This window comes from Pinus tabuliformis, chromosome 3_2, assembly GCF_031772625.1.
Source record: "Pinus tabuliformis cultivar Carrire ecotype Pingquan chromosome 3_2, CPIR1, whole genome shotgun sequence".
Taxonomy (NCBI): Eukaryota; Viridiplantae; Streptophyta; class Pinopsida; order Pinales; family Pinaceae; genus Pinus; species Pinus tabuliformis.
The window spans coordinates 278980831-279005295 of record NC_142302.1 but is presented as its reverse complement, the minus strand read 5'-3'; the positions used below and the strand labels follow the sequence as shown (position 1 = coordinate 279005295).

General features: G+C 41.2%; 1 protein-coding gene across 1 annotated transcript; it reads left to right on the top strand.

Moving 5' to 3' along the window:
* The first annotated feature begins 23040 nt into the window (after nt 1-23040).
* On the top strand, nt 23041-23829 carry LOC149180712 (uncharacterized). Its single transcript, XM_089413965.1, has one exon. It carries the CDS (start codon nt 23041-23043, stop codon nt 23827-23829), a length of 789 nt encoding a protein of 262 aa, XP_089270091.1.
* Nucleotides 23830-24465: the final 636 nt, after the last annotated feature.

Below are 24465 nucleotides of genomic sequence, written 5' to 3'. Positions count from 1 at the left end.
AGGGCTGCTGTTCACTAAACTGTTCCTCTTCCTGTTGCTGGCCGAATTCCTGCTGCTCCATCTCTTCTTGCTGCTGTAGCAATGTGTCCACTTGTTCTTCTGTCAATGGAGGTGGCTGTTCCACCTGCTTCCCTTTATCCCTGCTTGCTGTCTGTGGTGCTTTCTCGGCAGTTTGCTGCTGTGCTGTTGATGATGTAGCAGCTGCTCCAAGTTGCTTTTTGTAGGTGAGGGGCACCTGTGCACAAGTTTCCAAGTCAGCTTCCTTTTGCATATTTGTAGCCTCTCTCTCAAGTAACTCTTCATTAGTAATTTCCTCCTCTAGGGTACCCTCTTCCCAATTTGATGCATTGGCATACTGTTCAATCTCGGGTTGGCTCTTGTGTGCATAGCTACCCAATTTGTATCTAATCCTCCTGAGGGAGATAGCATGGTTGGGGTCATAGGGTATCCATTCAAAGCTGGTTTGCAGTCTGAGGCCTCCCAGGATAGTGTTTGCCTCTTTCCATCCCTCTTCTTTCTTGTTATATAGGAAAGGACCCAGCTGGTTCCTTACCTTCAACTGTGACTTCTTGTTGTTGCTCTGAAAATGAAGATAGTCTGAGTTCCCAAACTGTCTGAAATATTCCAAGGCAAAAAGCCTCATGGGGACATACCTTGGCAACCTAAATGGGTTCAACTCACAGCCATATATCCTGATGACTGTGTGGTTTTGGTAGAAGTACCAATTGCCAATGCTGTAGGACTTATTCAAATGGAGAATTCTCCTCATGTCATCAGTTAGTCTAGGAGGAGGAGTACCATGCAATACTGTCATGACTGGATAGATGAATAAGTCAATGAACTCAGTGTATGTGTAAGGTGATACAGAGGTATGATGAAAAACAGAAGTCCAGAACACAACTGACCTTGGAATTCCCTGGGCATTGAGTGGCTTCAAAGGAACAGAGAAGGTGGCTGGCTGATAGAACAAGAATAGATGGTATATATATGAAGTATACCTGAATAGTCTTTCCCTCTTCAAGTTCATAAACTGCTCATGGATTTTATCTGCAATGTAGGTTGCATAGTCATAATGTACAGCTGGGGGTTTACCAGGAGAGAATATAGACAGCATTGCCATTAGGCTATCATCCACATCCTCTATCCCCCTGAATCCTAGGACATAACTGATTAAATCCACTAACATCCTGCCCAATTCATTCAAATAGTGATACCCAATAGGAGGGGTTCTGACTGATTCAGAGCCTGGTCTTACAAACAACTGATTGATTTTAATGATTTGGTCATTTGACAGCTTGGTCCCTTTGTTTATCAAATTCTGCATAAAGAGGGGGGTCAATTGCTTGGCAGTTTGGAAGTGGAGCATTCCATTTATACTCTCTGGGGTAATCTGGAACAGGATTGAGCCTGTGGGGCTGATGACAGCTCTTTGGCTTGGGTCATAACGTTCCTGGCAGCTGTAGATCAGTTCTGGCATAGGATTTACTTGGGGAAGGTTATAGATGGGCAAATTTGAATCCCATATTCCCAAGATGTCTGCCCCACTCAGGTGCTGGGCTTTTAACTCATTCATCATCTGGATATTGTATTTGGTTCCCATAGGGAACCAGTCCAGCATTTGGTAATCCATGTCTCCCAGGGCTTTCCATGCTAATTCCTGGTGAGGAGCATTGAGGGGCTTGATATTTAGAGCAATAGGAGTCTCCATAGTTCTTCAAAGTGCAACAATTGTAGGTGAATAGTCAAAATGGAAGCAACACAGAATAGAGGTGATTCTCTGTAAAGACAGTTTGTATTTTGGACACCAGAGGGGAATTTACTCAACAGCAATTGAAATACTGTTTGTTTTTTAGGAGCAGAGCTTCTCTTAAGGTCTGACTATGTCCTCTTTTTGCGGGTAAATTGAGACCAACAAGGAATTTTCCGAGAATACGCAGTGAGTATTGTTTTTGGGTGAATTTACCGGAATTATGGCTCGGCTGGTGTTTTTCGACTTCACAGTGGCAAATGTGGACTTGCAGAGGGAAATGGGCGGTGTAAATATAGTTTTTGAGGTGCCTTTATCCTTCTGAACAAATTAAAGTTCGATAACAGTTGTATGGAGGGCAAGACAACTGTAAATACCTGTAAATTGGCGAGCAGAGGTCGAGCAGGTGTGCACGGTTGCTGCTGAGGAGGTCGCCCGGGTTAAATCAACAGGTTGGCGGAAATTCGAACGTAAACGGTCATGCAGGGAGAACAATAGCGACAGGAGTGAAAGTGGGAAAAACACGGCTTTTTTGGGTAAATATGGGTTTTTTACCATTTTGGCGCTTTTTCGTGATGACGTCAGCATGACGTCATTGGTGGGTCACGGTGAGGTGACGTCAGCTGACGTCGTCGTGTGACGTGGCAGTAGATTATTGGTCCAAGGGGCGATGAGGTGGCACCCACGTCAGCGGACAGGTGGACGAATGGCAGAGGTGAGTACGAGCGGACGCGACGTGGCGATGAGTTAGCAGAAAATAGGTGGCAGTTAGGACCGTAGCGGTTACGGTTAAAGCTAACCGCTACGGTTTCTCGGGGCGGTTTGGGTACGGCGCCGAAGTTGTCAGGCCCGGCTCCGAGATACCTCAGTGCTTGACGCGTGGAGAGGCCCTGACGTGACGCAACGTCAGCATCTCGGGCGGTAAAGGACAGCAGTGGGAGCCGCTCCGATATTGACGTGGATCGTCAGATCTTCGGGCCTTGATCTGACGGTGGGCGGAGTATGGAGGTGCTCGGGTTATATGCGGGCCGGGAACTTTAGGTTTTGTGGGTTTTTTTATTGGTTTTTCGAATGATTTTTCATTTAACCAATTATGCGCTAACCCTTTGGAAATGCGCCAGAGGCGGGTTTTCGACTTTGGTAATTTTTTGCAAAGGATTTGAAGGCGGAATAGGGCTTTATAAGGGTTTTCCAATGCAAATGGTGGTTTGAGGAGCAGTTTGACTTGCAGCAAGGGGGAATGGGATGGGACAGGTTCACCAAAGTGACCAGATGTCACTTTGGTCCCTTTTGAAGAACATATGGCTATAATGCCAAGGGGAGGGAGTATATATAAGATTTGGGGCTTTATACACCTTAGTGTTAGTATTATTAGGGGAAGGGGTAAAATAGGGGAGCTATATAGTAAAATTAGAGGTTAATATGAATGAAGGGAGCAAATGAAAGGGATTTTACTGAGTTTATCTGAAATTGACTTGGTTTTGAGAGTAGATCAAAATGAAAAGATTTTAGACAAGAAATGTGGATTCTGAATGGACTAGAACCACCATAAAACCATGATCTCTCTTCATAAATCTCAGCTGAAAGAAAGGGAGTGTTAGTAATGGAATAAAGGGGAAGAGGGAAGAGGGAAGTTAGTCATGCTCCTTGCTGTGATATGATGGAATTAACCACTTTTTCTATTGATAGATTTTGCCTTGGCAAAAAACCTGTTGACATATGTGTAATGGTGAAAATACCCTTTCTGCAACCACAACTGCCTACCCAGTTATTTCCCTAGCATTTTTTGTTTCTCCATAGAGGGTGCATTTGGACTTGCAAACCCTTACTTGCCTTTTCTTTTCTTTGGCTTTTTCTTTTTTCTTTTCTATCTACTTCTACCCTTATCTCTTCCAAGGTCCCAGATTAAGCTGTTGGGAACCTTTGCTTCTCTACCTAAACTACTTGTCTGCCAAGATTAAACAGTTTGGACAGACTTCTTTCTCTATTCTATAACTCAAAATTGAACACATGGCATGATCCAGATTAGACTGTTGAATCATCCACAAAATTGAAATAAGGTCCTCAATACTTGAAACACTTTACCCACCTCTTGCTTTCTAGGAAATATGGGATCTTTGTGATACCAAAGCAGAGCATATTTGGCCTTTCTCTTGCCAATCATGAAATATGAAACCTATTAGTATAGGTATCCAACATCCTCTGCAGCGGTAAAACCCCGATCAATCTTATAAAACCTCAGTGGTCCAGAAAGCACCTAGATGTCAAAACCCTCGGTTGGAATGGGTGAGGAAGTGTGCTAAGCCTTTCGGCACCCATGCTGAGCCAAAGAGTGACCTATTAAATGAACCCTGAACAATAATCAGCTTCTGAGTGGATATGGTGCCAAAGCGGACGTGTTTACTCTGGATTTCCAAGTTGAAGAGGTCGTCGGAACCCACTATGAGCTTACTGTCGACAGAGGAGTTTGCAGAGCAAAACCCTACCATTGCAAACCCCGAAACGTGTGCGATTATCCCAGCCATTCGATCATCCGCCACAAGATCTGACGGCGTTCGCAGCTCCCGCCCCATGAACTTGCGCACGCGATAGCCCGCGAGGAAAGCTATTTCGCGCCCATCGCACCAGCCACGTGTCGTCGTTTCACTGGATCTCACGGCCATATACAGATACTTCCCATCTCCGATAGGCAGTGTGATAATCCCGCTTACCGCTTGTTTGTACGTCTCCCGCGCATTAACCTCCATGCCACTTTCCTGCGCGATAGCCGTTGGATTTGCCACGTGGAGATCTAACAACTCTCAACCACCCATTTCTGCTGCTGCCCGATGGCTGTCGGATCTGCACGGTCGCGATCTGACGGCCCTCGTTTCTCCATCTTATTTCCTCCCGATGGCTCCCTCTGATACAATCACCTTCGTCAAATCACGCAATTCAATGGCTGAGCTTTATCTGTGGTATATTTTCTCCTCTCGTCTCCATCTTCTCTGATGGCTCTGTGTGCTCCTCTTCTTCGGCTCTGTCTGCTCCTCTCATCTCTATCTACTCCTTGAATATTGCCATATTGACATCAATGACAATCTGTGTCCAACAATCTCCCCCTTTGTTATTGATGGCAATATTCTTCTGCTTTCTCCCCCTTTGACATCAATGGCAAAGTGATGCATATGCACTCCCCCTGTCCTGCTACATCTTTATGAATGAACTTGAGTGATGATAAGGAAATAACCCCCATCTTTTGACGCAGATGTTCGAATGCTTCTCGAGGAAGAGGTTTTGTGAAAATATCAGCTATCTGCTCCTTAGTACTAATATATTCCAGGACGATGTTTTGTTCAGCTACTTGTTCACGGAGGAAATGATACTTGATTGGTATGTGTTTGGTTCTTGAGTGCATCACAGGATTTTTGCTGAGACTGATAGCACTTGTGTTATCACAATAGACTAAAATTGGTTGATCTCTACATATGTCAAGATCTTTTAGAGCTTCCTTCATCCATAGTATCTAAGAATAACAGTTTGTTGCAGCAATATACTCCGCTTTGGCTGTGGATAATGATATGGATGATTGTTTTTTGCTGAGCCAGGATACCAAACAGTCTCCTAGGAAGAATGCATTTCCACTAGTACTTTTCTTATCATCTATACTTCTAGCCCAATCAGCGTCGATGTATGCAGTTACAATCAGTGTTGAGTCCTTTGGGTACCAAAGACCAAAATCAGAAGTTCCCTTCAAATATCTAAGAATTCTTTTTACAGCTAATAAATGGGATTGTTTAGGAGCAGATTAAAATCTTCCCACCATTCCTACTGCTTGCATTATGTCTGGTCATGTAGCTGTTAAGTATAGAAGGGCTCCAATAATTGACCTGTAATGAGTTTCATCTACTAGAGGGGAGTCATCATCTTTGCTCAGTTTTCAGTTTGTGGTCATAGGTGTGCTCATGGGTGCACAATCCTCCATTCCATATTTTTTGAGCATGTCTTTTAGATATTTGATTTGAGATATACACAATCTTGCTCTAGTTTGAGATATTTGAAGTCCAAGGAAGTGGGACAGCTCTCCTATCATTGACATCTAAAACTCTTTTGACATGTTTTGAGAAAATTCATGGCTCATTTCATCATTATTACTAGCAAAAATCAGATCATCGACATAAACAAGAGCAACTAGTAACTTACCTTGATCTGTCTTTATGTATAGATTGCTTCTAGCCACTCCCTTTTTGAAGCCTTCTTGTTGTAGATAGTGATCCAGTCTTGCATACCAAGCTCTAGGAGCTTGTTTCAACCCATATAAAGCCTTTTTCAACTTACAAACTAAGTCATTTCCTGTTGTTAGATCAAAACCTTTTGGCTGCTCCATGTAGACTTCCTCCTTGAGTTCCCCATTTAGAAATGCTGATTTCACGTCCATTTGATAGATTTTGAATCCTTTTGAGCAAGCAAATGCCAAGAACATCCTGATAGCTTCCATACGGGCCACTGGTGCAAATGTCTCTTCAAAGTCAATTCCTTCAATTTGTGAATAGCCTTTGCAGACAAGTCTTGTCTTGTTTCTGATAACCTGTCCTTCCTCATTCATTTTATTTTTGAACACCCATTTGGTTCCTATTATGTTTTTGTCCTTTGGACAAGGTACCAGCTCCCATGTCTTGTTCTTCTCAATTTGGGTCATTTCTTCTTCCATGGATTTTACCCAATCAGGATCCTTACTTGCTTCTGCAAATGTTTATGGTTCTATCATAGATAGGAGGGCAATGACTTTTCTCTTGGGTGTAATTGTTATCCTTCTTCGGGTCTGCACACCTTCATCTTTATCACCAATGATCTGCTCTTCTGGATGATGCCTTTGGACATACTTCGTCTTAGAAGGGGTATTAAGTGGTTCTCTTTCCTCTTCTTCTTCTTCTTCTTCCTCATCTATTTCTTCTTCTTTAGGTTCTTCTTCTTCAATGAGAGAGTCATCTTCATTTTCTTCAATTTCCTTTACTAGAAGATCTTCATCAACCTTTACATCAATGATTTCCACTATTTTCTTCAGTTGATAATTGTAGCGCTTGTAAGCCTTGCTCCGTGTAGAGTATCCAAGAAATATCCCTTCATCAACCCGAGAATCAAACTTTCCTAGTGAACCATAATTTATTTTTATGAAGCACTTGCTTCTAAAGATCTTGAAGTACTGCAGGTCTTCCTTTCCATAGCTCATAAGGAGTTTTATCACAATTTGGTCTTAATTGAGTTCGATTTAGTGTGTAGACAGCTGTCCCTACTGCTTCTCTCCAGAATCTAGGCTGTAAGTCTGTTGCTAATAGCATAGTTCTTGCCATTTCTTGGACTGTTCGGTTTCTTCTTTCAACTACCCCATTTTGCTAAGGTGTTAACAGCCGAGAATTCCCTTTTAATTCCATGAATATTACAAAATTCACTAAACTCGTTTGATGTGAATTCTCCTCCTTTGTCTGTTCTGAGGCACTTAATTTTTGAATCTTTTTCATTTTCTACAAGGGCTTTTAGATTCTTGAAACACTCAAAAGTTTCAGATTTATACTTTATGAAATATATCCACATCATTCTAGTATAATCATCAACAAATAACACAAAGTACCTTTCTCCTTGGAGTGCTTGATTTCTAGTTGGCCCACATACATCAGCATGGATGATCTCTAAGGGCTTTGATGTAGAGTGTTCCTTTGTCTTGTGGTTGATTCTGGTCTACTTTCCAAGTTGACATGGACCACATACTGCTTGATTTGGCTTGAACAGCCTTGGGATGTCTTGTACAGCTTTGATCTTGTTGATATTGATCAGATTTTTGAAGCTTGTATGTCCAAGTCGCTTGTGCCACAGCCAACTCTCATCTGTCTGACTCAGGTAGCATTTATTTTCTTGAATCTTGTTCAGAATGTAAATGTTTTCTAGTGTCCTCACCCCTTTTGCCACAAGTTTCCCTGAGGCAGAGTTCCTTATTTCACAGTCTTTGGTGCTGAAAACAACCTTATGTCCTTGATCACAGATTTGGCTGACACTCAAGAGGTTGTGTTTGAGTCCATCAACCAGCAGAGCATCTTGAGCTTTTCCTTTTCCATTGATCAGAGTAACTGTTCCTTTTCCTGCAATTCTGCCAGATCCGCTTCCAAAGGACACATTCCCTTCCTTTTTGCTCAGTGAGACAAACTTCCTTCTATCTCCTGTCATGTGTCTGGAGCACCCACTATCTATAAACCACTGGTTTCCATTATTTTGAGCATATAGAGCCAGGCCGCATTTTTCCATGCTAGAGTTCTTGCTACTCGTCTTTCTTCCTTTGAGTGGGCAGTCTTGTTCATAGTGTCCATTATTGTAGCAGAAAGAGCAAATCAGATCAAATTTGGTCAAGGGATCAAATGAATTAAAGGTTTTGATTTGTCCCTGCCTTTTGGGGGCATATGAGTTGATTATTCTATCCTTTAGCTTTGTCTTTTCACTTCTACGAGCCATACAATGTCTGGCTTGATGACCGAAGTTTTTACAGTGAAAGCAGTGTCCAAGAAAGATGGTTTTGTACTTGTTGAAGCAACCACAGTTTGAGTCGATTTCCTTCCTGGGAATTACTCCTCCCTCATTCTTTGGATTTGCGATGGGCCCTTGGTGGAGTATAGGTTTGTATTTGTTGTAGTGTCCATGATTCGACTCCACATTCTTCTTTGGAGTAATTCTCTCTTCATTCTTGGGATCTAGGGTGCACTTTTCATCTTTTGGATTGCAAAAAAGTGCATCGGCATAGCTTTTCGCATTATTCTTAGTGCTTGAGGATTCTCCTTTGAAACCTATTCCAAACTTGTCATGTTGACGTTTTTTATTTTTCAGAATAGTCTCAAGTATTTGAGATCTTTTACAGCCCTTTTTAATTTGCTCCAACTCCTTTCTCAGAGACACTATTTCGGTCCCGCGTTCTTCACAAGTCTCTTCCTTTTCTTTAAGCTTTGCTTCCAAGAGATATTCTCTCCTTCTTATTTTCTCATTTTCCACTTTGAGAGAAATGATTTTGTTCCGTAGTTTCTCATTTTCTTCAATGGCACTTATTAACAGTTCATCTACATTTCCTTCCAGCCCTAAGTCATCATCATCTGCGAGTTCCATGAATAATGCTTCTTGGCTTTCATCATGATCGCTTTCCTCATCTGATTTCCTTTTGATGACCATAAACTCATCCTCATCAAACTCAACTTGCTTGGAGAAGAAGTTTTTCTTATTGAACCCATTCTTTTTATGTGCCATTCTTTTAGAATTTCCTTCATCATCAGTATCATGTTTATGAGGACATTTTGCTGCATAATGACCCATTTTACCACATTTAAAACAGATAAGAGGATACTTGCCTTTAATCTTAGATCCTTTCTTCATCTTTCATACAAATTGAGCCAATTTGGATTCCACATCTGACTCATCACTACAGTCATTCCTTTCTTTCCCCTTCTTTGACCTTGAGGCCTTGAATGCTGCATCTTTGGAGCTTGAGCCACCTTTCCTCATTTCATAGGCAGTGAGAATTCCATGGAGTTCATCCATTTTGAGGGTATATAGATCCTTTGCTTCTTCTATAGTGCTTATTTTGGAGTCAAACCTGTCTGGAAGAGACCTTAATACCTTTTGAACAATGGTACTTTCTTCAACTTTTTCATCCAATCCTTTCAGGGAATTTACCACTTCAGCTACTCGAAGGAGGTATGTTGCAATATCTTCTTCATCGTCCATCCTCAAACTTTCAAATTGTCTTTCGTCAGTTTGAAGCTTTTCCTTTTTGAATTTTGAGTCTCCATCGTACAAGCCAACTAGCTTCTCCCACATTTCTTTGGCCGAGGTATAATGCATGATTTTTGTAAACTCGGAATCAGTGATTCCACTAGTGATGGAGTTTGTGGCCTTTGCATTTGTGATGTAGGCTTTCCTCTCGTCTTGGTCTGTTGGAAGAGTGGAAGTAGTTTTGTATTCATTTTGAACAAAATTCCAGACTTCAGGTCCAAGGGACATTAAGTGGTAAGTCATTATTTTCTTCCAGAAACCAAAGTTAGTGCCATCAAACAAAGGAGGTCTTCCTGATGCTTCGTGGTTTCTCATCATGGTTGTGGATCCTTCTTCAAGTTGTTAGGCTAGTATGAAGAAGCCCGCTCTGATACCAATTGTTGGAAATACTGAGGGGGGGGGGTGAATCAGTATTTCTTACTCTCTTTTTTTTAATTGTTCTAGTGATTGCTAACAACCTATATAGATATGTATATGTATACACAGAACACAGAAATCAACAGCTGAATTTAATGCTTTTATTAAAACTCAAGACAGTGCAAAGAAATAAATACAATATAAGTATAAATCTGATTGTGAATAGCTACCAAGCTCCAACTTGGACTTCAGTGAGGCTCCAACCTCCAGAGCACCAACTCTGTTTTGCAGTGGTTCTGCACTTAGGAGCACCTACCCCAATGACTTCAGTTCTGAGGTTCCAACCTCTTGGGCTCCAACCCAACCTTGGTATAAAAAGGTATGCTTCTACACTCTATTCAGCTGAGGTTGTCTCACTCCTGCTCTCCTGCCTCTGCTACTTCTGCTGCCTCTACAGCCTCCGTTGCTTTTTCTACCTCTTTTGCCTCTGTTGCTTCTACTATCTCACCCTTGGGTTCTTCACCACCATAACCGTACAAACAGTTATCTGTTTCTACTATTTTATACATTCCCATGCCTTTGTCCATTCGTTTCCGCTTACACCGTCTCTTAGGCTTCCTCCTCAATCGCTATCGTTTCCTCTCACTTGCTTGATTTTAATGTTAATCAAAAGAAAATGATAGCTAACAAATATAAATTACAGAGGAAGTAAAATATTGTTTGGAAAGCTAGAGAAGCTGTCACTTCTTCCAAAGACCGAGTTCAGTCCATTAACTAGTAGAGTTCAGTATCAACTTAAAATCCCTAGCTCGCAGCAGAAAGCCTAAAAGTCATAATAGAAATGGTTCTAGGGTTGTCCTCTGCAGCGGTAAAACCCCAATCAATCTTATAAAACCTTAGTGGTCCAGAAAGCACCTAGATGTCAAAACCCTCGGTTGGAATGGCTGAGGAAGTGCGCTAAGCCTTTCGGCACCCATGTTAAGCCAAAGAGTGACCTGTTAAATGAACCCTAAACAATAATCAGCTTCTGAGTGGATATGGTGCCAAAGCGGACGCGTTTACTCTGGATTTCCAAGTTGAAGAGGTCGTCGGAACCCGCTATGAGCTTACTGTCAACAAAGGATTTTGCAGAGCAAAACCCTACCATTGCAAACCCCAAAACATGCATGATTATCCCAGCCGTTCAATAATCCACCACAAGATCTAACGGCATTTGCAGCTCCCACTCCGCGAACTTGCGCATGCGATAGCCCGAGGGGAAATTTGTTTCACACCCATCGCACCGGCCACGTGTCGTCATTTCACTGGATCGCACGGCCATATACGGATACCGCCCATCTCCGATAAGCGGTGCGATAATCCCACTTACCGCCTGTTTGTACGTCTCCCGTGCATTAACCTCCATGCCACTTTCCTGCACGATAGCCGTTGGATTTGCCACATGGAGATCTAATGACTCTTGACCACCTGTTTCCGCTGCTGCCCGATGGCCGTCGGATCTCCACTGTCGCGATTCGATGGCCCTCATTTCTCCATCTTATTTCCTCCCGATGGCTCCCTCTGATACGATCACCACCGTCGAATCACGTGATTCAATGGCTGAGCTTTATCCGTGGTATATTTGCTCCTCTTATCTCGATCTGCTCTGATGGCTCTATGTGCTCCTCTTCTTCGGCTATGTCTGCTCCTCTCGTCTCTATCTGCTCCTCGAATATTGCCATATTGACATCAATGAAAATCTGTTTCCAACACGACCAACCTCCTACCCCCTACCGCAAGCCTAAAGGCCTCTTTCCCTTAGGTTGCAGGCCCTTCTTGGAATTTCTCCCTTACTCATTGTCTCTCTTGAGCTTCTTATCCTTATCCTTTCCCTATTTTGGCCATCTTTTCCTCATTCAGTCATTGATTGGGATAATTTTTTATTTTTATCCCTGATACATTGTGATTGCATTGATTTTCAAGTGAATTTAAACTAACATTGGTGATTTCAAGTGGTCGCCCCATTCAAGAATTTTGGGCCAGCAAAAGGGTCATCTCCAAGGCCTAGAGGCCTAGTGGTTTGCCTCTTCTAACCCTTCTTCCCTCAATGTTTTGGTAAAAACCATATAATCATTTAATGACAATGAAAATAATCTCATTTAAGTGGCATAAAATCACCTAACATACTTCTAAGTCACTTGCATCATTTGGGCATTCACTGTTTGGGAAAATTTCACAAATTTGGATGATTGTCATACTGTTTAGGAAGGAGTAATAAGGTCTGATAATACACGGCATTGAGCTCCTAATCTAATCAAGAATTTGTCTCTTTTTATCCCTTGCATCATTGGTTATATTGTGTTTTAATAGGGTTGCCTCCTAGGCTTCCCTTTGCTGCCTCATTCATCTCATTTGTGTGTTTCCATTTATAGGCATTTTCTCAATATTTACATTTATATTTCAAGTGTTCTCAGATAATCAAGGGAAAGAGATAAGTAGTTGGGATTGTTTTGACACATTTGGTATAAGATTGAATATTGTTGTTGATTTGTAATTAAAAACTTGAAGGTTTCATAAAAAAATTTCAAGTAAGTTTATGTCTTGTGGGAAATGGATCAATTTGACGAATTTCACCCCTCGTCAGATACGTCTCTAGGTCCAGCTTCCAATGTTGGGCCTTTTAATTATATGCTCAATTTTGAAATGACATCAGTTTACATGGATAAAATTGCAAAAATAACAATGCCATTATGTCCGAAACACCCAAAAGCCCTTATCTAGGCTCTTCTTGGGCTCTGTTATCACAAAACCAGTACTAGGGACTGCAACCAAGCAAGGTCTCATGTAACTGTTTCAGACCATACTTTAGATTAGGAATTAGCCTTCCTAATCAGAGAGGGCTCTCTCACAACTCTTGACAAAATCCTTCAAACACTAGATGGCTAACTCTTTATTTACTTATGAAAGCATAACTGGTTGGAAACACATCAAACTAGCTCTCATTGGGCTATGGAGTCTATAATATCAAGTAAACAAGGAAAACACAGTGACCTCATAGAAATCAAGGCTCTTAGCATTACATGTCAAACATATTTCACCAAAACATAGCTTGTTGTATACACAGGAAGTCAGAGCATATATTTATGAATTCTGACTGATTGCATACAACAAAACCATAAAATAACATAAAGTACCACACATCATCACTACATTTGATCATGACAATCCTTCGAGAATCTTGAGAAGAGAATAACTCTGTTTTACTATTACTGTCAAAAAAGGTCTTACAATGGCCCAAAACAACACTGTTTTTCTATTAAGTATCCAACCCTTTTTACATCTAACCTTGGCCCATATATAGGCAAGCAAACTAAAACACCTCGAGCTTCCTCCTCCAGCATGAGGGGAGCCTCGAAGGTGGCTATTAACTATTCCTACATGCTACTAACTAATGCATTAATTACAAACATGCTGAACTATAATTACACACAATCCTAATCAAACTAAAATACTAATTTCATTCTCCTCGTATACTTGATACTTTCTTGAATGCTTTGGCAGCTGTCCTCCTTCAATTAATCTGATATGGCTGAGTTACGGATGCAATGCATGCTGACTTGGGATGCTTGAAAGCGCTGATGGCTCATTTAATGACCAGAAAGTGTGCTCCTATTATAATGGTCTATGTCTCCCAACCTTCTCCGAAAGTGTAGCAACATGTTCCCAAATCATTTAACAACCCCAGGCATGAAGTACTACCATGTTTTTGAATGTACTGTAGGTGGCATAGACAGATGTCTCTCTTTCACAACTCCTGCTCACAGTATTACACTAGCTGCTCTGCGCTTTAAATCATCACCTACAGCAGTTTCGTAGCGCGCTACGAAACTGCTGTGTGATTTAAAAACACAGTCCTCCTTTAAACTTCTCACAAAATTGAATAGCTGATGTTGCCAATCTTCAGTTTCACCCTTGCTATGCTGAGATTCAGAATCACATTCCATGTATATGAACCTTCATCAGATGAACCAACTGCAATTGATGAGACCACCATGATTTTACCATCTCACTTACTCAACACAGTCCATCAAGCCAAGAATGTAATCCGTTGTTTTCAGCCCGGGCTATTTGAATGGGTACAAGACAAATAAGTTGACAGATCCAGTTTCCCACAGGCCTCTTTTTATAAGAAGAGAACAAAACATCTACAACATTTGAGTCCCAGCTTTCAGACATGATAACTTGAAACTGCATCCCGAGATTTGAAAAATCCTTTCCTTTTTCTTTCTCTAACTGCTCAATCAGAGGCTGCAAGTATTCTTTACATTTTCTTTGTCCATCATCTTCTCCAATCATATTTCTTGAGTTCAACAAAACATGGAAGGTAAGATGCCTAATACTTCCGCTACAGAGTGCAGAACTAACAGCATACTCATCAAAAATGTGATAAATGAAATCTAATATAGCGCGAGTCTTCTGAGAGCCATGGTTCTTGGAATATTTACAATCTCCTTTTGAATTTGACTTGATGATCTACTACTGGCTTTGCCACTAGTGCGCGCCTTTTCAACAATCAGATACTTGAAATTACCACTGTGCAACGAAACCACTGATTGCATACACCTGAGCCTAAACATGGTTGTTGCAGAGCAGATAATTGTGTAAATGACTGTCTCTGTTTGAATAAATGACCAAAAGAACGTTCCCACATCAGGCAAATATGAACAGAAATGTAGAAATCCTGAGAGCAAAGCTAAAACAAATCCTTTGCAACGTTGATTGACTGTACAATGTATAATGTCAAGTTAATCTGGCGATGTGACCCTGGTTCTACAAATTTATCATAAGAAGCCGAGATGTATAAGATACTGGATGCCGTGCTGAACTTTCCAGTTCTTACCTAAACTTATCTAAACTTTCCCATCCAATATCACATCTTCTGGTAATGTTATTTTCTTAATCCGTGGCTTTGAAGTGAGCGCTAATGATATATGACAATCCCCCTTCTCAAAGCTAACAGCTGAAGCATATAACGGGCACGGCAACCACGTTTATAGGAGACAACACCTAAACGATACAGTCCATATTGACTGAGGAAACTTGTCTATTTCGAACTCTTTGCCATTTGCTTCCTTGTATCTACGACAGCGATTTCTCCTCTCTGCCATCGACATTTGATTATGAAGATGATTTGAAAAATTAATGCCAAACAGAGATCATTTGGAGTGTTCAGATCAAGAAGCCCTGAATTGATAGTATCTCTCGTAGTAATTGCGCCACCCTTCTTTTGTTTTGCGCACACATCTGTTAATGACACCAGTTAACATAATTCCCGCTTTTGTGCCACATTTCTATCCCGGTGTCACCAATAATGGCGACCTTGTGGCGACCAAATCTTTATGAAAGCTACTTGACACTTGGCGTTAACCACTACATCTCATAAGAGCGTTTTCATAACTTCATAACATGCATTAATAATGAAACAACGTGCTTAATAACATTCACGCCATTTTCATTTATATCAGTCATTTTTAAAACCCGTGTGCCTTGAGAGAATCGACAATCAACCCTAATAGCTCTTCAGATTGCTCTGGCCATTTTGCAAAATCCATAGATCAGAGTATCATATGCAACAACACCAGAGTTATATCCTTTAGTCAACATTAGACCTTTAAGCACATCAACCTCATCCACAGCAGTTGCAGTCAATGTACAATAGACATGCTATGATTCAGGCCTCCACTGAAAACTCAAACAAATCCCCAGTTTCGTAGCACGCTACGAAACCACTCAAACAGGTAGCGCTGCGAAACTGCTAAAAAGAATCCTGGTGCTGCGAAACTGCTAAACAGAATTCAGGCGCTGCGAAAACACCCTGATTTTAGGCTAGACTAAAAAAAAATTTGACAATAGCATTTTCAGTGATAACAGTGGCTCCACTTGGGATAGTGTGCCCCTGTGGTACACTAAGAACATGCAGCTCCAGTGCCTTATCCATTTTGACAAACTGAAATTTTCTTGACAAGCATGACTATAGGAGAATGAGAACTATACCTACTGAAAAATGCTCAGTTGAACTTGAGCTTATTTGCAATTACCTCTACCTACCTACCCTAACCATTTCAACTTCTTCAGCTCAATCAATGTGAAATTTCCAATGCAGCCAATCATTTGCCTCACCTGATATTTGATTTCTTTGACTGTCCTGGAGTTCAGATCCAATATGATAGTGTAATGACCGCTTCCACTGAAATCTTCTCTGACTGTATCGGATTTCAGAGCCAATGTGATAGTGTAAAGACCGCTGCCACTGAAATTGTCTCTGATCTTCTTTGAACAACTGAAATACTGGAGAGTAAAACTCTTCCATGTAATCAGCTATAGGATCCCAGAACACATGATCAGCTTGTCTTTCCTCGAAACTTTCCAGCTGTACAAACTGATCTTCAACCACCGTGTTCAGTTCCTCAATCGTGAAAGAGAAAGGAACCAGCGTAGTCTCCTTGTGTTCTGTCATAGAAAGCTGCTGAAAATAATGATCATGATAACACTCTTCATTTTCAGGCCCCTGATTCTCAACCACACAAGACTCCTCTGATGTACTATCCACTTTTCTATTTGACAAGCTATCCAGTTGCTTTTCTGAATCATTCCAACAAACAATGGAATTTTCCTCGCTATTATGATTATTATTTGGGGTAAGCTGCTGCAAGGAATTACAAAATTGAGCAAGCTTTTCCTCTGCCTGAGGGTCATAGAAAATTTCCTCCAATATTTCTTCTTGCTGGGTGCAATTAATTTCGTCTTCATTATGATCTGAAGCCTGACAAATTTGCTGCATCTCTACATCAATATCAAAGGATAAAACATGGTTTTCACAGGTAAACTCTTGTTGCTCTTCATGCGGCGCTTCATGGAGTGTTATACCTTCTTCTTGGTGCTGAAAAACATTGTCATGAAGAGCCTCTAAAATTTCTTCATCTGTAAATTCATCATCACCATAATAATCCTCCAAGCACTGAATAAGATTCAAAGAATGCCTACAGCAATCTTTGAGCAGCAACAAAGAAGGATAACATTCTTTAAACATTTCACAGAACACATCATGGAAATCAGCAAGAGAAGATAATGAACCATTTTCCAAACTTTTATACCAAGACCATGCTTCTCCTTCTAAAGTAGCCATAAACATCCTCATGAGACAATCTTCAGGGAAATGAACCTTAAGACTGCGTACATGTATGTGAAACTTAACCAAATGGAGAGCAGCATCATCCTTCTTTTCATCTTTGAATATTGGAAGATCATCCAACCAATCAACCTTTGGCATAGGATTTGGAAAACCAGGGATATGAGACCGATTCATAGGAGCATACCTGGCATTCTTTCTTGCAGTGGAATCCATCTTGAAACTTCATCAAGCTACTGATCTTCTAGCAGTGGAGTCACCTTCTAATTTGTTCTTTGATGTGTGGAGTCGCCAAGGTAGTTTTGCAGCCTTGAAAATCATTTGAACTCCTGCTACCTTCAGAAATTCAATCTTCGACTCCCGGCAGACGCACCAAAATGTTATCACAAAACCAGTACTAGGGACTGCAACCAAGCAAGGTCTCATGTAACTGTTTCAGACCATACTTTAGATTAGGAATTAGCCTTCCTAATCAGAGAGGGCTCTCTCACAACTCTTGACAAAATCCTTCAAACACTAGATGGCTAACTCTTTATTTACTTATGAAAGCATAACTGGTTGGAAACACATCAAACTAGCTCTCATTGGGCTATGGAGTCTATAATATCAAGTAAACAAGGAAAACACAGTGACCTCATAGAAATCAAGGCTCTTAGCATTACATGTCAAACATATTTCACCAAAACATAGCTTGCTGTATACACAGGAAGTCAGAGCATATATTTATGAATTCTGAGTGATTGCATACAACAAAACCATAAAATAACATAAAGTACCACACATCATCACTACATTTGATCATGACAATCCTTCGAGAATCTTGAGAAGAGAATAACTCTGTTTTACTATTACTGTCAAAAAAGGTCTTACAATGGCCCAAAACAACACTGTTTTTCTATTAAGTATCCAACCCTTTTTACATCTAACCTTGGCCCATATATAGGCAAGCAAACTAAAACACCTCGAGCTTCCTCCTCCAGCATGAGGGGAGCCTCGAAGGTGGCTATTAACTATTCCTACATGCTACTAACTAATGCATTAATTACAAACATGCTGAACTATAATTACACACAATCCTAATCAAACTAAAATACTAATTTCATTCTCCTCGTATACTTGATACTTTCTTGAATGCTTTGGCAGCTGTCCTCCTTCAATTAATCTGATATGGCTGAGTTACGGATGCAATGCATGCTGACTTGGGATGCTTGAAAGCGTTGATGGCTCATTTAATGACCAGAAAGTGTGCTCCTATTATAATGGTCTATGTCTCCCAACCTTCTCCGAAAGTGTAGCAACATGTTCCCAAATCATTTAACAACCCCAGGCATGAAGTACTACCATGTTTTTGAATGTACTGTAGGTGGCATAGACAGATGTCTCTCTTTCACAACTCCTGCTCACAGTATTACACTAGCTGCTCTGCGCTTTAAATCATCACCTACAGCAGTTTCGTAGCGCGCTACGAAACTGCTGTGTGATTTAAAAACACAGTCCTCCTTTAAACTTCTCACAAAATTGAATAGCTGATGTTGCCAATCTTCAGTTTCACCCTTGCTATGCTGAGATTCAGAATCACATTCCATGTATATGAACCTTCATCAGATGAACCAACTGCAATTGATGAGACCACCATGATTTTACCATCTCACTTACTCAACACAGTCCATCAAGCCAAGAATGTAATCCGTTGTTTTCAGCCCGGGCTATTTGAATGGGTACAAGACAAATAAGTTGACAGATCCAGTTTCCCACAGGCCTCTTTTTATAAGAAGAGAACAAAACATCTACAACATTTGAGTCCCAGCTTTCAGACATGATAACTTGAAACTGCATCCCGAGATTTGAAAAATCCTTTCCTTTTTCTTTCTCTAACTGCTCAATCAGAGGCTGCAAGTATTCTTTACATTTTCTTTGTCCATCATCTTCTCCAATCATATTTCTTGAGTTCAACAAAACATGGAAGGTAAGATGCCTAATACTTCCACTACAGAGTGCAGAACTAACAGCATACTCATCAAAAATGTGATAAATGAAATCTAATATAGCGCGAGTCTTCTGAGAGCCATGGTTCTTGGAATATTTACAATCTCCTTTTGAATTTGACTTGATGATCTACTACTGGCTTTGCCACTAGTGCGCGCCTTTTCAACAATCAGATACTTGAAAGTACCACTGTGCAACGAAACCACTGATTGCATACACCTGAGCCTAAACATGGTTGTTGCAGAGCAGATAATTGTGTAAATGACTGTCTCTGTTTGAATAAATGACCAAAAGAACGTTCCCACATCAGGCAAATATGAACAGAAATGTAGAAATCCTGAGAGCAAAGCTAAAACAAATCCTTTGCAACGTTGATTGACTGTACAATGTATAATGTCAAGTTAATCCGGCGATGTGACCCTGGTTCTACAAATTTATCATAAGAAGCCGAGATGTATAAGATACTGGATGCCGTGCTGAACTTTCCAGTTCTTACCTAAACTTATCTAAACTTTCCCATCCAATATCACATCTTCTGGTAATGTTATTTTCTTAATCCGTGGCTTTGAAGTGAGCGCTAATGATATATGACAATCCCCCTTCTCAAAGCTAACAGCTGAAGCATATAACGGGCACGGCAACCACGTTTATAGGAGACAACACCTAAACGATACAGTCCATATTGACTGAGGAAACTTGTCTATTACGAACTCTTTGCCATTTGCTTCCTTGTATCTACGACAGCGATTTCTCCTCTCTGCCATCGACATTTGATTATGAAGATGATTTGAAAAATTAATGCCAAACAGAGATCATTTGGAGTGTTCAGATCAAGAAGCCCTGAATTGATAGTATCTCTCGTAGTAATTGCGCCACCCTTCTTTTGTTTTGCGCACACATCTGTTAATGACACCAGTTAACATAATTCCCGCTTTTGTGCCATATTTCTATCCCGGTGTCACCAATAATGGCGACCTTGTGGCGACCAAATCTTTATGAAAGATACTTGACACTTGGCGTTAACCACTACATCTCATAAGAGCGTTTTCATAACTTCATAACATGCATTAATAATGAAACAACGTGCTTAATAACATTCACGCCATTTTCATTTATATCAGTCATTTTTAAAACCCGTGTGCCTTGAGAGAATCGACAATCAACCCTAATAGCTCTTCAGATTGCTCTGGCCATTTTGCAAAATCCATAGATCAGAGTATCATATGCAACAACACCAGAGTTATATCCTTTAGTCAACATTAGACCTTTAAGCACATCAACCTCATCCACAGCAGTTGCAGTCAGTGTACAATAGACATGCTATGATTCAGGCCTCCACTGAAAACTCAAACAAATCCCCAGTTTCGTAGCACGCTACGAAACCACTCAAACAGGTAGCGCTGCGAAACTGCTAAAAAGAATCCTGGCGCTGCGAAACTGCTAAACAGAATTCAGGCGCTGCGAAAACACCCTGACTTTAGGCTAGACTAAAAAAAATTTTGACAATAGCATTTTCAGTGATAACAGGCTCTAAAAGGTTGAATAATGACCAAGTTAGAATATTTTTCCAATTCCCTACTATCTATCTTGCAAAATGACAAAACTATCTAATTGTTCTACGAAATCCACCTTTTCACTAACCACCGAGCGACAATTTCTCCTAGGACCAGTGGGATTCCCGTCGCAATTGCTGCAATTTTTCTCCTACTTAACTACGCTCATAAGGCCTTAAGAGTTGATTTCTTTAGCACCAGACCTAGTTATCTGGGCCATGTGGCCAGAGACCGTGTTATGCACCTATTAGTGGTCATGTATCACCAATAAGACCGAGGGTCGGGGCCTATCCACCTGCCCCCTTCGCCATGACTCCCATCGACGGTTACATTAGTCTGTTGGAACCAGGGGTCGGGGCTTATCTGCCAGCCCCCTCCGTCGTTAACTTTGGTCACGTCAATGCATAAAATATGGTGTTGGGGCCAAGTGCCCTGCCCCCTTCCGCCAACGTGCCAACATATTCAATTCAAATATAACTATAGTTCCATATCAGTTAAGAACTATTGTTGTGGCTTGCCAGTAAACGATGGTATTACTCTGTAGGAGGTCTAGGGGTCAAAGCCCACCGAGGCCCTTCGGCCCTAGTATGAATTTTTTTGCCAATAATAGAGGGTCAGATGGTGCCTCCTAATTGGGCCACCCAATCAGTGAACAACCAATCACAAACTCCAAAACCGACCTATACGAACCTACCACGTGTCAACATAGGATTAGCCTGTCTGACACCATACCCTACACAGTCAGTTGATGATGTCATCTTATGGACTGCCCAGTGTGCAGCCCATTCAACCGTGCAAGTTAAATTTTAGTTGTTGGGCAAAAACTTCAGAACATCATAATTTTCTCATACAACTTCAAATTGAGGCGATTCAAGCGGCATTGGAATCAGAACGGCAATCACTACGATTTGGCACTAGTTTCGAGCAATTTTTAGAAATTTGAGTTTTCAGCATATTTTGATCCCTTAGATCATTCCTCCCCACTGGAATCTTTTGGACCACCAAAAGTATATTTTTATTCATCAATTAAGTGAGTGTATAGCTCCCTCACTTTCCTTATCTTAATACACTTTGTTTTACTTGGATTAGTACCTTTTAGCCCCACTCAAAGATACTCCACATTGCCTCTGCGTGAAGTCTTTATCCTCCTGTCAAGAATAGTATCTTGTTGCAATTCTTATAAATATTCAAGAGAAAAATATTCTATGGATGGAATCTGAACATTCTCTCCTTAATCATCAATCATAGGAGGCTCATACAATCTCAAGTTTTTGCATTCACAATAGAATAAATTTGCTTATAAGGTGGCAAATCTAATCAGAAAGCATTATTACCAATATTCTCCAAAATTTTGAAAGGACGATCTCTGATTGGCTTGATATTTTTACCATCACCTTGAAGTCTTTCCTTGCTGATATATAACCAAACTTTATCTCCCACTTCGAAATCATCATCAACCCTATGCTTGTCATGTCTTGCCTTGTACTTAGCTTTGCTTTTCTCAAGTTTCTCTTGTACACTTTGATGCACTAGATAAATGTGTTCAATGAAATTCTTGGCCTTGTCCACATCACTATGTCCATATACTGCAATATCTTTACCAAAGATGAAATCCAAAGGAGACTTTGGCAAATAACCCAAACAAGCTTCAAATGGAGATACTTGTGTAGATGAGTGCTTGGCACAATTATAGGCATGTTGGATGTAATGCAAATGTTCATCCCGGAGTTTAGGATGTTTACCACAATATCCACGAAGAAGATGTACTATTTTTGTATACCACTTTTGTCTAGCCATCGGCTTGCGGTGAAATGTTGTGCTTTTCTTCAACTTGGTGTCCATGAGTTCCCATAAACTTGACCAAAACTTCCTGACAAATCGAGAATCTCGATCAGAAATAATAGAAGTGGGAAACCCAAAATGAACCCATACATTTTGGAAGAACATCTTTGTAGTTTGTTCAGTTGTAACTTATTTCTTACATGGCATCAACACACACATTTTGTTGAAATGATCCACAAAAACGTAAATATAATCATGACCTTTCTTTTACATTGGTAGTCCTCCTACAAAATCCATAGAAATGATTTCCAAAGGACGAGAAGGAATAGGAAGTGGAGTATACAAACCCAACTTCCTATTTCTAGGCTTGCTAGTAGCACACGTTACATATCTTGAAACATTGTCATCCATGTGAGGCCAATAACAATACCTCTGAAATGTCTTAAGGAAGATGATGGCTAGGGCGGAGCTCTGCTAGGGTTCGAGACAGTTCGGCGGCCTCGGCCCTCTGCGGCTGAACCGGCTCCTCCCCGTGTCCGCTACTCTCTGTAGAGCTGCGTCTTCAGCTGGGTGCATATCTGAGCAGCGTAGATTGTTTTTTTTTGGAGTTGAAAGGGCGCTGGGGTATCTGAGATCCCAGGTTGCGCTCCTATTTGGCAGTCATGGGTGATCCTGGGGGTGGGGAATCCTCACCCACCCCTCCACTATCCTCTGAAGAAGCCTTCCGGCGATTATTAATGCAGAAAGGAAAGAAACGCCCTGCCCCAGATATCCCAAAATTCATTAAAAAACTCGAGGAAGTGCCTGAGATAGCCCTGCAAGAAGATCAGCCGATCAAAATTGCTCTTGCCCTTGCTGATAGAGGATTGGTCGGGCAATTCATGGGGCGTTGGCCCTCTACTAAAACCACGGACGATTGGATTCAACGCAACTGGAGGCCTCAGCTGAAGAACAGTGTGATCTGTTATCCGGTAGGGAGAGGTTTCTTCATTTTCGAGTTCACCACCAAAGAAGACCGGGATCTGGCTTTCAGGAATGGACCGTATTTCATGGGAAACCAGGGTCTGTACCTCAATAAATGGACCCCGGACTTTGATCCCTCAGTAGATGTTCCGAAGGAAGTTCCAGTCTGGGTTAGGCTCCCCAACCTTCCGATCCACTGCTGGAGCTATCAGTCATTGCAAAAGATTGGGAACGGTCTGGGCAAATTTATTGACAAAGCAGACACTAAAGGCCAATACACTTGTGCAAGAATCTGTGTGGAGGTTGACTTAGAGGCTGGGCTTCCCGAAGCGATTAAAATCACAGTGGGAGAATGGCATCACTATCAAAAGCTGGACTACGAACAACTCCCGTTCAAGTGCAGAACATGTCATGAACACGGACACTTCCAACGGAATTGCCCCAAATCCCAAGCCGGGACTAAGGAAGACAAGGAGGGATGGAAATAAATTAAAAGAGGAAAGGCTATCCCAAGACCAACAGAAAATAAAAATTCTGGTTCAGGGGAGAAGCCGAAGTCCAATCTGAAGAACAATGAAGATCCAAAAGTGGGAACCTCCTCTGGAGGGAACGCAGAAACCATCGAGACTCAAGAAGCACCTGAAAACTCAATGAAGGAAGCAAAAGAAACAGGTACTGAAACAATCACCCCCCCAGCCTCAAGATGCATTGAAGGAAACAAAGATAATGAAGATCACATAAGCCTGGCCTCTGAATCAGATGAAGACTCAGAAGGAAGAACCGATGAGTCAGACAGCTCTCAAGTCACTCCTATCAAGTCAACCAGGGGTCGAAAATCCAAGAAGAAACTAAGAGAGGAGAAAACCTATAGGGATGTTCTCCAAGGATCCCAAAAAACTCTCAAGGGAATGATGAATACAAGGTCTGGGCGCAAGCATGGCTCGGCTCCAAAAGGAGCCACATTCCCCCAAGCCAATAAATAATGAAGTACGTCTCCTGGAATTGCAGAGGATTAGGCAGCAAGCTAAAAGAAGATGCCCTCAAAGATATAGTCAGAATGTACTCGCCTGAAATCCTACTAATCCAAGAGACAAAGATGGAGGAAAATTTCCTCCTTAATGCCA

What these genes read in the sequence shown, in the direction of transcription:
- LOC149180712 (XM_089413965.1), top strand. Translation starts at nt 23,041, where the DNA reads ATGGGTGATCCTGGGGGTGGGGAATCCTCACCCACCCCTCCACTATCC.